The sequence below is a fragment of the Ranitomeya variabilis genome, chromosome 2, assembly GCF_051348905.1.
Source record: "Ranitomeya variabilis isolate aRanVar5 chromosome 2, aRanVar5.hap1, whole genome shotgun sequence".
Taxonomy (NCBI): Eukaryota; Metazoa; Chordata; class Amphibia; order Anura; family Dendrobatidae; genus Ranitomeya; species Ranitomeya variabilis.
In genome coordinates, this window is record NC_135233.1 from 789,390,288 (window position 1) to 789,405,449 (window position 15,162).

General features: G+C 47.5%; 1 protein-coding gene across 1 annotated transcript in view; it reads right to left on the reverse strand.

Annotated features, from left to right (window-relative positions):
• Positions 1–15,162, reverse strand: part of LOC143803957 (dynein axonemal heavy chain 5-like) — a 587,287-nt gene that overhangs the window by 249,357 nt on the left and 322,768 nt on the right. The window contains exons 49-50 of the mRNA XM_077281707.1: positions 14,725–14,894; positions 3,671–3,819 (exon numbers count right to left, since the gene is read on the reverse strand). Of these exons, the coding sequence (XP_077137822.1) occupies positions 3,671–3,819; positions 14,725–14,894 (319 nt within the window). The remainder of the gene's footprint in view (positions 1–3,670; positions 3,820–14,724; positions 14,895–15,162) is intronic.

Below are 15,162 nucleotides of genomic sequence, written 5' to 3' on the forward strand. Positions count from 1 at the left end.
TGGAAATTACACCAGTATAATACTTTAATGTGAACTTGTTCTGGACTTACCCGTGTTTATGCCACAACTGAGAGCAACTTGAGAACTTGTTCTGGACTTACCCGTGTTTATGCCACAAACTGAGATCAACTTGAGAACTTGTTTCTGGACTTACCCGTGTTCATGCCACACCTGGGATTAACCTGAGGACTTGTTTCTGGACTTCCCTGTGTTTACTACATACCCGGATTTGACTCTTTCTGCACCAACTGTGTTTTGGATCTGCACGTCACCCGTCACACTCACCTTGCCAAGGACTTTGTCCTATGAACTCTTCTGATTTGCTGTATATGGTTAAGGGACTTGTTTCATTGCGGGTTATCAGTATATTGTTTTGTGTGTTAATCCTGTGTTACAAATACACTATTTGCACTAAAGAAACCCGTCTCTGTCTGTTCATTGCCTCACGCTACCAGAATCCTAGAGTTCCTACAATAGTATTACAGTTACATTGATGGGTCACCCTTTTATCTATATAGCTGTGTAAAAGTAGTCATGGACCTGAAGCTCTGTTACAAAACATTTAACCTTTTAATGACCGCCGATACATCGTTTAACGGCAGCAGTTAAGGGTACTTATTGTTCAGCGCCGCTTTTTAACGGCGCTGAAAAATAAGGGTGTAGCGACCCCCCCAGCATCGGAAATTCTCCAGGATCTCGGCTACCGGGGATAGCTGAGACCCCAGAGAACATGATTTGGGTCGGTTTTTACTGACCCCAGTGTTACGATCACCGTTATTCCTGGAATACCGTCGACCGCAAAAAAAGTCCGATTTCCCATTTAATTTCTCTCTCCTCTGATATGATCTAGTACATCAAAGGAGAGAGAAATGAGGTCCTCCGAGCCCCCCCCAGTACCTCCAGTGTTCCTAGACCCTCCTGCATCCCGCGATCCTTTCCCCTGGCTCTTGGCACCTTCTTCCGGGAAGAAAATCACAGGCGCATGCGCAGTGCATCCGCCGAGATGTGCCGGCCAGCACCCGGCAACAACAGGAAATTTTTCCTATTGGTTCATTTTGATAGCTGTGATAGACCCTATCACAGTGATCAAGATTTAAAAAATAGTAAATCAAACCCCCCTTTATCACCCCCCTAGTTAAGGAAAAATAATAAAATATTTTTTTATTTATTTCCATTATTCCGTTAGGGTTAGGGTTGGGCTAGGGCCAAGGTTAGGGTTAGTGTTGGGGCTAGGGTTAGAGCTAGGATTAGGATTGGGCTAGGGTTAGGGTTGGGATAGGGTTAGGGTTGGGCTAGGGTTGGGCTAGGGTTAGGGTTGGGTTTCTGTTGGGGTTATGGTTGTGGTTAGGGTTGAGGCTATGGTTGGGACTACTGTTAACAGTTGGGATTAGGGCTAGGGGTGTGTTAGGGTTGAGGTTAGGGTTATGGTTAGGGTTGGGATTAGGGTTAGGGGTGTGTTGGGGTTAGGATTGGAGTTAGAATTGGGGGGGTTCTACTGTTTAGGTACATCAGGTTGTCTCCAAACGCGACATGTCAGCCACCACTGATTCCAGTGAACTTTGCGTTCAAAAAGTCAAATGGTGCTCCCTCCATTCTGAGCTCTGCCATGCACCCAAACAGTGGCTTTCCCCCATGTACAGGGTATCGGAGTACTCAGGAGAAATTGCACAACAAATTTTGTGGTCCATTTTCTCCTGATACCCATGTGAAAATAAAAAAAATTTGGTTCCACAGTAAATTGGTTTTGCGCACCTTGAAGGGTGAAGTTTTTAAAATGGTGTCAGTTTTGGATATTTTCTGTTATATTGACCCCCTAAAGTCACTTGAAATGTGAGATAGTCCCTAAAAAAATGGTTTTGTAAATTTTGTTGGAAAAATGAGAAATCGCTGGTCAACTTTTAACCCTTATAACGTCCTAACAAAAAAAAATTATGTTTCCAAAATTGTGCTGATGTAAAGTAGATATGTGGGAAATGCTATTCATTAGTTATTTTTTGTGACACCACTCTCTGATTAAAGGGCACAAAAATTAAAATTTTGAAAAATGCTAAATTTTCAAACTTTTTGCCAAATTTCTGTTTTTTTCATACATAAACACAAGTTATATCAAGGAAATTTTACCACTAACATGAAGTACAATATGTCACAAAAAAAAAAAATTAAGTATCAGTGGGATAGGTTGAAGCATTCCAGGGCTATAACTTCATAAAGTGACGGTGGTCAGAATTGTAAAAATTGGCTTGGTCATTAAAGGGAACCTGTCACCATGTTTTTGGAAGATGGGATAAAAATAGCGTTAAATAGGGGCAGAGGTGGGCGTTACATTAGTGTGTTTGTTATGCGTTTATTACCCACCTAAGTTGCCGAAATACCTTTGCAAAGTCTCCGTTTTCGCCTGTCAATCAGGCTAGTCTGGTCAGATGGGCGTTGTCTTCCCCCAGATTTTGCGTAGTTTTCCGTTGGTGGCGTAGTGGTGTGCGCATGCCCAAGGTCCCGAATCCTCTGCCAGGGGATTTCAAAGAGCGCGGTGTCCGTTATTGCATTGGTGATCGGTGGGCGCGGCCATCTTCCTTTGGCCGCGCGTGCGCAGAAGCGGCGCTCTGCTGGCCGCGGCATCAGGAAAATGGCCGCGGGATGCCGCGCGTGCGCAGATGGATATCGCGGCGGCCATTTTCCTGAAGCCGCGGCCAGCAGAGCGCCGCGGCAAGCAGAGCGCCGCTTCTGCGCACGCGCGGCCAAAGGAAGATGGCCGCGCCCACCGATCACCAATGCAATAACGGACACCGCGCTCTTTGAAATCCCCTGGCAGAGGATTCGGGACCTTGGGCATGCGCACACCACTACGCCACCAACGGAAAACTAAACAAGATCTGGGGGAAGACAACGCCCATCTGACCAGACTAGCCTGATTGACAGGCGAAAACGGAGACTTTGCAAAGGTATTTCGGCAACTTAGGTGGGTAATAAACGCATAACAAACACACTAATGTAACGCCCACCTCTGCCCCTATTTAACGCTATTTTTATCCCATCTTCCAAAAACGTGGTGACAGGTTCCCTTTAAGTACCAAATTGGCTCTGTCCCTAAGGGGTTAAGCATCAACCAGTATAAAAATCTATTACGAAATTATCCAGCTAATTATATTGGAATTCCTTTTTAGAATTTACTTTAAGGAAAAGAAAATTGAAGATCTCAATGAGAGCAAATATGATACTACTTGTAGATGTCATTTTTCTAATACAGATACTGTACTTTCTTCACAAGTGGATTCAAACATAAGATGTAACAATCTTAAAGGGAACCTGACCCCTGACTAATGCTGCCCAAACCAGCATGAATCAGTAACCGACCTAGGTATTGCAGCCATGCATGCTTTACTCTGAAAATTGGATAGTTTCACAGAAAATATACTTTTAAAAGCCAGCTACAGATGATACAATTAGGATCACTAGTGCAATCCTTCTCCTTGAACCCCACCTCCCCTGTTCTAGAATGACAAGTCTATCCCATTGGGTCGGAAGAAGCCTCAAGGAACCAGATTCTTGACCTAGTCATCCTAGATGCATAATCATTTAACATAATCATATAACAGCTTTTAAAAGTATCCATACTCTAAAACATTGCAGTGTTTCAGAGGGTCCAATATCATTCTGACATTCTGCTACTTACATCACCAGTCATTCTCGGGCCAATGACATCTTGAAGGGAATCGGCTATCAGTGCATGACTTTCTTTTGCGGCAGCAAGAACAGGATTAGTTGAGATGGCTTTCTTATTTCTGTCGGCACTGTTACCAGTTTTTATACTAGGCACTGGACCTGATTTAGACAAAACCAAGATCAAACATTTCATGAATATTATGGTTAATACACATTGATGCATTTGTGGTTTAAACAAACTTGAAACTCACAATAACACCCTATAAATCAAATATCACATTATCACTGTACAATACTTCTTGAGGATTTATAGTTGCACAGATTTGAAGCAAGCCTGGTCTGTCCTGTCAATGAATAGAGGATCAGCAGAGAGGTAGGCCAGGGCATATACAGAATGTGTGGACATTTTTTGCCAGACACTATAGGCATTCTGTATTGTTACTTTTTTCCACTTGTCTCCCATATCATGATGTAAGAGTGTTACTGGGATGCAACACTCAGACAAGACAAGGCAACCAAATTAACTTTTTATTTTCCGGGTGTGAATATAGGAGAGGGGTGATTTGAACAAGTAGTTCAGAGATAGCAGGGTAATTCCAGAGCACAGTATTCAATATACAATAATATCACAGTTGTTATCAATGCACTATAACTCTTGCAAAGAGATTTCATTACGTTACATATATCCTATTTCTTATAAGAGCAGTGTTTAAAGTCCTAGGGTACCACTATAACAATCACCTTTGCACAATAGGCACTAGCGGGGGTCTCCGGTTCTTCCGGCTAGGCTGCAAGTCCTTTTCAAGAGGTCAATCAATGCACCCAATGCCTCTCGCACTCTGGACGGTCCTGAACCCATTTGTTGTACCACCCCTAACTCACCCCTGTACTGTACATCATTGTTGGAAGTAGCGCCCTGGCTCACTTGCGCCTCTCGATCACTTCAGCGAACGTCCACTTCCAGATTGGAGTCTGCATTCTGTCTTCAGTACTTGACCTACGATGGTCGTCTGGCGGGCCAGGACAGATGAGCACTGGGCCTCAGGTCTTGACAGGTATAATCTGGGTCACGCATTTTTACTGGTGCAGGGCTAGGCCTCAGATTTTGACATGCGTAGTCTGGCTCTGGGATCTGGACCGGCATAGGGCTAGGCTCCAGGTCTTGACAGGTGCAGTCTGGCTCGTGGGTCTTAACCATTGTCGACTGGGTACTGTTCATCGGAGTGAGAATCCCACGTGACGCTCCCTGGCCCATACTAGTGACTCGGCCACCGCGTCCCTCTCAGCATGTCCTGCTGGTCTCACGCATTGGCGTCAAATTCCTTCCTGCCTTGGCAGTAGATGGCAGTCTCTAATCACAAATGGTGCATGCAGCGCCCCAGAGTCCTGGTCGTTGCAGTACTGATGCTCCGCCGCTAAGGAGGGCTATGGTACGTCTGATGGCACTGAAGGAGTTCACCTGACCAGGTATCACAGACACCAATGCACTTCACAGTCTGGCCTCCAGGGGAGCTAAGGGCGCTATGTATTAGGCCACTCCTCACAGTCTGGTAAAACTGGGGGTTAGACAGGAAGTTAGAGAGAAGCTGACTGGGTTGGAGCCAGGCAACATCCTGTGGCAGAGGGTGTTGCAGGGGAAGATTCAGGGGGGTCCCTGTCAGGGGTGGGATCCTGACAGAGGCCTAGCGAACAGAGAGAACATTACGGGACCGCGCCTGCACGAGATAGCGGCGGTGCCCTAAGAAAGGACAAGAAGCGAGGTTTATTGTGCTGAGTGAGAAACGAGATCGACGCAACAAGGAGAAACACCAGTAGGAATCGTGCTGTGAGACGAGGCAACATCCTACTGAGGCGCGCAGCCGGTGGCCGGAACACCGAGGAAGTATAGAGCTCCAGGCCTAACTTCAAACCTACGGCAGGGCAGTCAGTTATAGGCGGGCTGTCTCACCCAAATCACCTAAGAAGACATAGGGGGCAACAACAGGAGAGGGGCGACACTAGGGTCCAGGAAGAGCTCCGAGCCTACCCGTCATACGGGTGCGTCCTAGCCATATCATCTGGGGGACGAAGAAGAACATCATAATCGAGTTGTGAGGGAACTTCAGAAACAGACACAACAGTTGTGGGGACTATCCCGTAAGCACAGCAGGGGAGGACCACAACACACAAGCGCTAGAAGGTAGACACAGATTTCCACCTGCAAAGGGAACTCTGGAGGTGCCATCGGACCGGCCGGACTTGCGCAGCCTGGTTAACCGTATTCTGGACTGAGGATCCTGAAGCCTTCAGTAAAGAGGTAAAGAGACTGCAACCTGGTGTCCTTGTTATTTACTGCGGCCCGCACCACTACAGCATCACCACCCACACCTTTCATTGGGCGCCCCTCAGCAGGGTCACGGACCGGGTCTAGCCACCGTGACAACCCCAGAGCAGAGACTCAGAGGCCCGGTACCGGGTACCCCTCGGCCCTGCGGCAGTGGGGGCGCTACATGCACACTGCTGGGGACTCTCAGCTTTCATTGTACACTCATTTACAATGGCACAAGGCATTGAGGCAGAGGCACAGAGTCCAATTGTGTTGCAGCCTGATTGCATTTTAATGATTTAATTACAGATGTAATACACCACTTTGACTAAGACAACTTGTGATGTTTTCATATGGCAACGTTGCACGAATATAGCCATTATTTGGCTTCAGAATAGACTGAAAAAAACATTAAAGACTTATGACAATGAAACTTGTTCTACGTATGTGATTTATGCTATTTTGCAATTTTATTGCAGGCCTTTCAAGCCGTACAATCTAACACCATGGGCTTCAAGCCACAAACGTTTGTGCACTTTTTATCTAACTAAATTGTATAAAGTCGACTGCCTCCTTTATATGTAACACTTCAATGATAAAGAGACCGTGTAGCTATCATATAGCTATTATATGCACAAACTAGCACAAAGAAAATAGGGATTTTTGTGTTACTCACCATAAAATCCTTTTCTCCGAGACGCTCATTGGGGGACACAGGACAGCGGGTGTATGCTTCTGCCGCCAGAAGGCTGACACTAAGTAAACATAAAAAAAAGTTTAGCTCCTCCTCCGTCGTATACACCCCGACACTGGCTACCAGAGAATCCAGTTTGGTGCAAAAGCAGTAGAAGAACAAAAAACGAGGAACAGTATAACAGCATAAATACAGAAAACTTATGTCTAGAAAAGACCTACTGCCTGATAACATTCAGAATCAAAAGCAGCCATCAGGCTACCAGGGAGGGAGCTGTGTCCCCCAATGAGCGTCTTGGAGAAAAGGATTTTACGGTGAGTAACACAAAAATCCCTATTTCTCCTTCGCCTCATTGGGGGACACAGGACAGTGGGATGTCCTAAAGCAGTCCCTGGGTGGGGAATTAACTCACCGGTTATAATTATCCAAGCAGCTGTCGTCATAAGTGCGTTACTGCTGCCTGAAAAATCCTCCTACCCAGACTTGCATCTGCGGAGATCTGGGAATGGACATTGTAATGTTTGGCAAAGGTATGCAGACTAGACCAAGTCGCAGCTCTGCAAACTTGTTCTGCTGAGGCCTGGTGCCGAATCGCCCAGGAAGCCCCCACTGCTCTAGTGGAATGAGCTTTGATTCCCGCCGGAACCCCCATGCCCTTGGCGCGGTAGGCCTCCTGAATAGCTGAACGTATCCACCTGGCCAAGGTAGATTTCGAGGCCGCGAATCCCTTCCTGCGACACTCTGGGAGGACAAACAGAGCATCCGTCTGTCGAAAAAGGAGCTGTTCAAGAAATGTACCTCCTCAGAGCTCTCACTAGGTCCAATGTATGGAGAGCTTTTTCCACACGGTGCGTCGGTGCCGGACAAAAAGAGGGAAGAACTATATCCTCGTTAATGTGGAACGAGGAAACAACCTTCGGCAAAAAGGAGGGCGCTGGTCTGAGCACCACCTTATCCTGATGGAACCGTAAAAAAGGGGCACGACAGGAAAGGGCTGCCTGCTGATACCCGCCTTATGGAAGTTATGGCAACTAAGAATACGACCTTCCAGGAAAGGAAAGTTAAGGAAACATCCTGAAGAGGTTCGAAAGGAACATCCTGTAAAGCCTTTAATACCAAATTAAGGTCCCACGCTTCCAAAGGAGTTTTATAAGGAGGGACCTTATGAGCGACTCCCTGAAAAAAGGTCTTTACCTGTAGGGTAGTAGCAATCCTACGCTGAAAAAGGACGAGTACTTGGAGCCAGCCCTGAATTCAGGCCTGCCTGGAGAAAGGCAAAAATATTTGGAACGGAAAAACGCAGAGGAGGCAACCCTCGCTCTCTGCACCATGAAAGAAAAACCTTCCAAGTGTGATAATAAATCCGAGCCGAAATGGTTTTTCGGGCACTGATCATGGTATCAGCCACCTCTTGGGAGAACCCGGCCTGAGTTAACACCCAAGATTCAACGGCCAGGCCATCAAATGCAGGACCCCTGAGTTCTGGTGGTAAATCGGCCCTTGAGATAGAAGATCTGGACGGTCGGGGAGCAGTGCCACGGGGGGAACAGATATGGGAGATGAAACTGGCTCCAGGTCAGAACTAGTGCATCCACGGCGATTGCCTGTGGATCTCGATACCGGGCGACAAATCTGGGTACCTTGGCATTCCTCCCGGACGCCATTAGATCCACGTCTGGAGTCCCCCATTGATGGCATATTTGCTGAAACACCTTGGGATGGAGAGACCATTCCCCGGAAGCCAGGCCCTGCCGACTGAGGAAGTCCGCCGCCCAGTTCTCCTCGCCCGGAATGTGGACTGCCGAAATCACAGAGTGATTTCTCTTGGCCCAGCACAAAATTTGCTTTACTTCCTGCATGGTCGCCTTGCTGCGGGTGCCCCCTGATGATTTATGTATGCCATGGCTGTGGCATTGTCCAATTGAATGCGGACAGGGCAACCCGCCAGAAGATGATGGAAATACTGTAAAGCCAATCGAACTGCCCAAATCTCCAAGAGATTGATAGGAAGAGCTGACTCCGGGGAGGACCAGCTCCCCTGAGCAGTGTGATAAAAGAACACTGCTCCCCAACCTAGGAGACTGACATCCGTTGTAACCACAAGTCAATTGGTTGGAGGGAAGGGTTTCCCTTTTAGAAGAGATGGGCTGTTTATCCACCATGAAAGAGCCTGCCTGACCTGGAGAGACAACCGGAACCTGAGGTTGAGGGAGGATGGATTCTTGTCCCATGCTGCTAAAAGTGCATGCTGGAGAGGCCGAAGATGAAGCTGAGCAAATGGTACTGCTTCTATTGTTGCCACCATCCTTCCTAAGACCCTCATGCAGGACCGGATTGCATGAAAGCACGGTTGCCGAAGGATCCTCACCTCTCGCCGAAGGGCTAGGACCTTGTCCTGAGGCAGGATCGAGAGTGCTTGAGAAGTGTCGAAAATTATTTCCCAGAAATGAGATTCTTTGGGATGGTACCAGGGATGACTTTTTTAAATTCACTAGCCAACCTAGATGAGAGAGAGTGTCTAGAGAAATGCTGACATTCTCCTCGCAGGCCTGAAAGGTCGGCCCTTTGATGAGAAGGTCATCTAAATATGGCAACACTACTATGCCTCGGGAGTGCAGAATGGACACCACAATAGACATGACCTTTGTGAACACCCTGGGGTCGGAGGCCAGACCGAAGGGTAAAGCCGTGAACTGGAAGTGTAAGTTGTTTATGGCAAACCGGAGAAACCTTTGATGAGCAGGAAAAATGGGAATATGCAGGTAGGCATCCTGGATGTCTACCGAGGCCAAGAACTCCCCCTTTTCCATTGAAGAAGAGATTCCATTCGAAAGTGACGAATTTTGACAAACCTGTTTAAGTGTTTGAGATCTAGAATGGGCCTCACTGATCCATCCTTTTTGGGTACTATAAATAGGTTGGAATAGAACCCTGAAATCTCTCTTCCCTTGGAACAGAAGTGATGACCCCGCGGAGACGAAGGGAATCTATAGAATTGAACAGGGCTTGACGCCGGGACTCGGACCCGGGAAGATGGGATAGGAGGAACCGTTGTGGGAGTTGGCAAACCAGCTCTATTTTGTACCCTGAGGACACGAGCTCTCCCACCCACTTGTCGTGAATTGACTGGAGCCACACCTGGTGAAACAAAAGTAGGCGCCCGCCTACTCTGTCGGTGGCAATCCGAGGATGCCTCCAGTCACTTGGCTGAGAACCTTTGAGCCCTGGACCCCATGGATCTAGGTGGCTGGGAACGTATTCTTCCCCCCCGGGTTGGCTCTATAGGAGATCCGATTGTCTCTGTCCAGATTGGGTCGAACCTGCGCAGCGGAACCTGACGCTGAGGTCCATCTGGTATTGCGAAAGGGCTTGAAACGGGCCTGAAATTGACGCCGAAATGGCTGTCTAACCCTCTGCTGTGGGAGAAAACTGCTTTTCCCCCCTGTGGTATCAGAAATAAGCTGATCCAGCTTCTCTCCGAATAAGCGACCCCCCTGATACGGGAGGGTTGTGAGAGATTTCTTAGAGGTAGAGTCTGCCCGCCAAGTTCTTAACCAGAGAGCCCTTCTAATGGCAATTACATTTGCCGCTGCAGAAGCAGCACAGTCTGCTGCATCTAAGGATGCATTAATCAGATAGCTTCCAGCAAGGGTTATCTGACTTGACATTTCTGTCAACTCCGCTGGCAAGTCTCTCTCTTGTAGAGCCTTTGTCAGAGATTCTGACCAAGACATCATGGCTTTAGCAACCCAAGTTGCCGCAAAAGAGGGAAAAAGGGCTGAACTTGAAGACTCAAAGACAGAACAAGACAAACTTTCTATAAGACGATCTGTGGGATCCTTAATAGAAGAGCCATTGGGGAGGGATAACAGCGTATTAGAGGCTAAGCGGGACACCGGCGGATCTACCGAAGGAGATTCCACCCACTTACTACGTAGCTCAGGAGAAAAAGGGTATCTTGCTCTCAAGGCCTTTTGCCCTGAAAAGCATTTATCTGGGTGTTCCCGGTTTCGCTGAACCAGGTTCTCAAACTCGGGGTGAGAGGAAAACACCCTATGAGATAGTCTGGCCCGCTTAAAAGAAACCTTGTGATCCGAGGGTAAAACGGGTTCGTCTTCTATTCCCAGGGTCTGATTTGACAGCCTCAATCAGGCTATCTACTGACTCCTGAAATCCAGGAGTCTCTAAATTAAGGGACCCCTCTGAATCATAGTCTGAACCGAATTCCCTGCTTTCCGCTGGGGAAGGAGAATGAGAGACGGAACTCTAGGATGATGATGCACCTGATGGCCCGGGAGACGCTGTGAGACTTCGCTTCCCCCGCGTCTGCCTAGTGTGAGCACGGCCCCTGCAGGCCGGAGGCCCCTGAGAATCTGAAACTCTCTCTAAGACAGATGAACTGCTGTCTCGGACCTCAGCCGGAGCCTGAAGGGACTCGATTGCTTTGGTTAGGGATGCCATGGATTGTGATAATGACATGACCCATTCCGGTGGAACCACCCCAGTCTCTGCCAGAGGGGCAGGAGTAACTGCTGGGGAGATTGCTGGGGAACAAGCAGGGGGGGCTCCTGAGCGCGTTCAGAGTCACAGGCCTCACAGAGACGATTGCTCTGGGCATGCGGGAAGGCAGGACAGGCTACACAGACGGTATATAGGACCGTGTAAGGTTTGACCCTTCTAGACATAGTGTTCCGTAAATGCTCTACCCAGGGCCTTAGACTGGGAAAAAAGTAATGCTTCTGCTGTCAGGCTGGAGGGAGAAGCACTTACCCCAGTCCTGTGTCCCCCGCATACAGTGTAGAACCGAACACCCAAAGAAGAGTAAATGTGCCACCTTTATCCTTAACTGCCCTCAGGGGGCGGAACCACCTAGATTGCAGCGCCGATGTGGCCTGGACCAGGCCGAAGCCGTGACCTCGATTTTTCCCCAGCGAGGAGAGGAGGAGGTGGACCGGAAGAAGACGCGCCTGAGGGGGCGGGGCCTCACAGCATGGTCTCGGAAGCCGGACCTGCTTGACCCGGAAGTGTACCCGGAGAGCTAGGTGCCTCTGGAGAGACCGCGGCGCTGGCCGCACCGGACCACTGCAGTGCTGACAAGCGCCGGCGAACGGAAGCGCCGACCGGAGCTCTGGGGGACTGCGGCGCCAGACCAGCACAAGAACGCTCAAACCTGCCTAAAAGTTAATCCGCTAAGGGCCTTTGCTGCATCAGGAGCCCCGCTTTTTAGCTTTCCCCCCTTTTACAAGCTGAACCCTCTGCAAGAAGAGGACCAGTGTGGAGGTTTTTTTTTTTTTTTAAACTAGCAGGGGGAGAGAAAAATCCATGACGGTGCAGGAACCCAAGCTCCATTTTCCGCTTTGGGATAAGGAGAGGGACCGTCCACCACCCCTCTATCACCGCAGCCGAAACATAGGTGTAGAAAAACACAGGGGGGTCACACGGACATCTAAGGGCACCTGTACAGCCTATGGTCTAAAATACCTAAGGGTGGTCAGGGCCAAGTCCGGCGCGCAATCCCACATCACGGGAAAGGATACGTGGAGGATACTCGCACGTGCCTGCCTGTTGCTGGTTTGGGGAGATCGGACCCTCAAAAGGGTCCGTCGCCGCCTCTCAATCCTCATGAAGTGAAATAAGGGTCCATAGGATCCGGGACCCAGAGGTGTGCCTCCTTCAGACACTAAGCATGAACTGGATTCTCTGGTAGCCAGTGTTGGGGTGTATACGACGGAGGAGGAGCTAAACTTTTTTTATGTTTACTTAGTGTCAGCCTCCTGGTGGCAGAAGCCTACACCCGCTGTCCTGTGTCCCCCAATGAAGCGAAGGAGAAGAGACAAATGTGCTACTGCTACTCTTCTTCTGGTTTTAGTCTTTTTTTTTACCTTTTGACCACCAGAGATGATGAATTGGTATTACCACCAAGAATCTAAAACTGTGTTATCAGATAAAGTATTAAAACTTTAATTACTGAGTATTCGCTGTTGATTATCATAATCTTCCATGCCTGTTTCATCGCTATGTTAAACATATTGCTTGTATAAATGCACCTTCTTCTGATATCAGTGCACATAAAGGAGTTTTGTAAGTTATTACTTAGGCTACTTTCACATTTCCGTTTATTTATCTCCGTCACAATGTGTCGTTTTGGGAAAAAAACGCATCCTGCAAATTTGCCCGCAGGATGCTTTTTTTTCCCATAGACTTGTATTACCGACGGATCGCGACGTATGGCCACACGTTGCGTCCGTCATGACCTGGATGCGTCGGGTTTTGGTGGCCCGTCGTCTCGGAAAAACGTTCAAACGTTTTTCTGTACGTCGCATCCACTTTTCCCGTCTGCGCATGCCCGGCAGGAAATGTCTCTCTCTGACTCTTTCCTGCCCGGCAACGCAGACGGAAATGTGAAAGCAAACACTTCCATTGGTACGTCGCGCCAACACTTCGTGATGGGCGACTACCGACAGAAGTGTGAAAGAAGCCTTATCCATAGGATAGGGGACAAGGTGCTGACTGCTAAGGGTCCAGTTGCATGGCACAATGTAGTGACCAGCAGTAAACCATTACTGATTGATGGTCATTTACATGCCTGTTTACATAGGTAAACCAAAGTAAATAATGAGCAATGAGCGATGTGCAATGGAGTGCACATAGGCTGCCATTGTTCATGCCAGTGCGAGACCTGTTTACACAGAACAATGCACAGCCAAGAATGAAGATCTTTTGAGCTATGTTTTACAATGGTAACCAGGGTAAATATTGGGTTACTAAGCACAGGGCCGCGCTTAGTAACCCGATATTTACCCTGGTTACCATTGTAAAAGTAAAAAAAAAACCACTACATAGTCACCTTCTGATGTCTGTCAGGTCCCCCGGCGTCCGCGCTGCTGCTCAGAGCTTCCTGCACTGAATGTGTCAGTGCCGGCCGGAAAGCAAAGCACAGCGGTGACATCACTGCTGTGCCCTGCTACTGCCGGCGCTTACACAGTGCAGGGAAGCGGACGCCGGGGGACGCGAATGTAAGTATGTAGTGTTTGATTTTTTACATTTACACTGGTAACCAGGGTAAACATCGGGTTACTAAGCGCGGCCCTGCGCTTAGCAACCCGATGTTTACCCTGGTTACCCGGGGACTTCGGCATCGTTGGTCGCTGGAGAGCTGTCTGTGTGACAGCTCTCCAGCGACCACACAGCGACGCTGCAGCGATCGGCATCGTTGTCGATATCGCTGCAGCGTCGCTTAGTGTGAAGGTACCTTTAATCACGATCATCTTTCAGATGCATCTTAGAAGTCTCAACAATCATTATATCTGCAAGACAAAAATGTCTCCCAAGGGTTTGTTAAACAATTGAAGGGGTCATCACTATTTAGCAAATTATCCATGGGATGGCTGACAACTTGCTGATCTCTGGAGGAACCATTACTATGACTCACTCAACACAAACTCAATAAAAGGGTTCTGAAGTGCCCTATTCGACCAGTGAAGTAATGGTACATGTCTAGATGTCTTCTGATGATCACCAAGTGCAACGCATGGCTACTTCTAACATTTCTACAGATATAAATAGAGTGGTGGTGAACATACACTGTGATTGCTTTATTCAGAACCCTGTTCTCGGGATTGGTAGGGGTCACAGTGGTGGGACCTCCAGAGATCAGCAAGTTATCACCTATCTTGTGGACAGGTCATCATTTGCTTAGCTGAGACTGTCCCTTTAATTGTTTTATAAAACTACTTTTATCCAACAGTATGGGGGATATAATGAGTATAGGAGAAAATCTGTGGATTTTTCGTGCAGTTGATGAGTAGAAATGAAGTTCAGAACAGGAACTGTAATTAATGCGGTTTTTAATTGACGCGTTTCGAAGTACACACACTTCTTCCTTAGGATATAACCACATGTGACCCTATTGTGATTTTCTGCTCCCCTGCTCCTGTATAATATGGGGGATATAATAACACTTTAGTATGGTATACATAAGTTACTAAAAGGCCACTTAGAATCTTTTTATCATTTTTTAATATATTATGCAACTTTAAATAAAATTCATCAGGAAATATCATACTTGCTGCAAATGTTGTAAACTGTTGATATGACATAACACTACTTGATCGGGAGACGCTTCCTCCCTCAATCTCCATACTAATCATCTTTTCCATCTCTCGACGTTGAATGGCCCGGTATATGACTTCTAGCATAGATCGTAAACTGAAATGACAGTGATATTCCTCTGGTCTGTTGAAAAAAAAAGGAAATCACTAAAGGAGAATTGTTGTAAAATATACGGTACTTGTGATTATTTAAAAGTCGCACAATGTATGACATGCTCCCAGTAACTTTAAAAGCTTTATACTCCATAGGAGCAGGGCTTGGGAGCATTTTTTTCACTATTCTTCATGGAACTACTAGCTAGATTTTGATTCTTTATTCACTGTAAAACTGTATAATTTAGAAAACTCCTGATTAAGTTATTTGATTCACACTGGGAATTTTTAAAATGGTG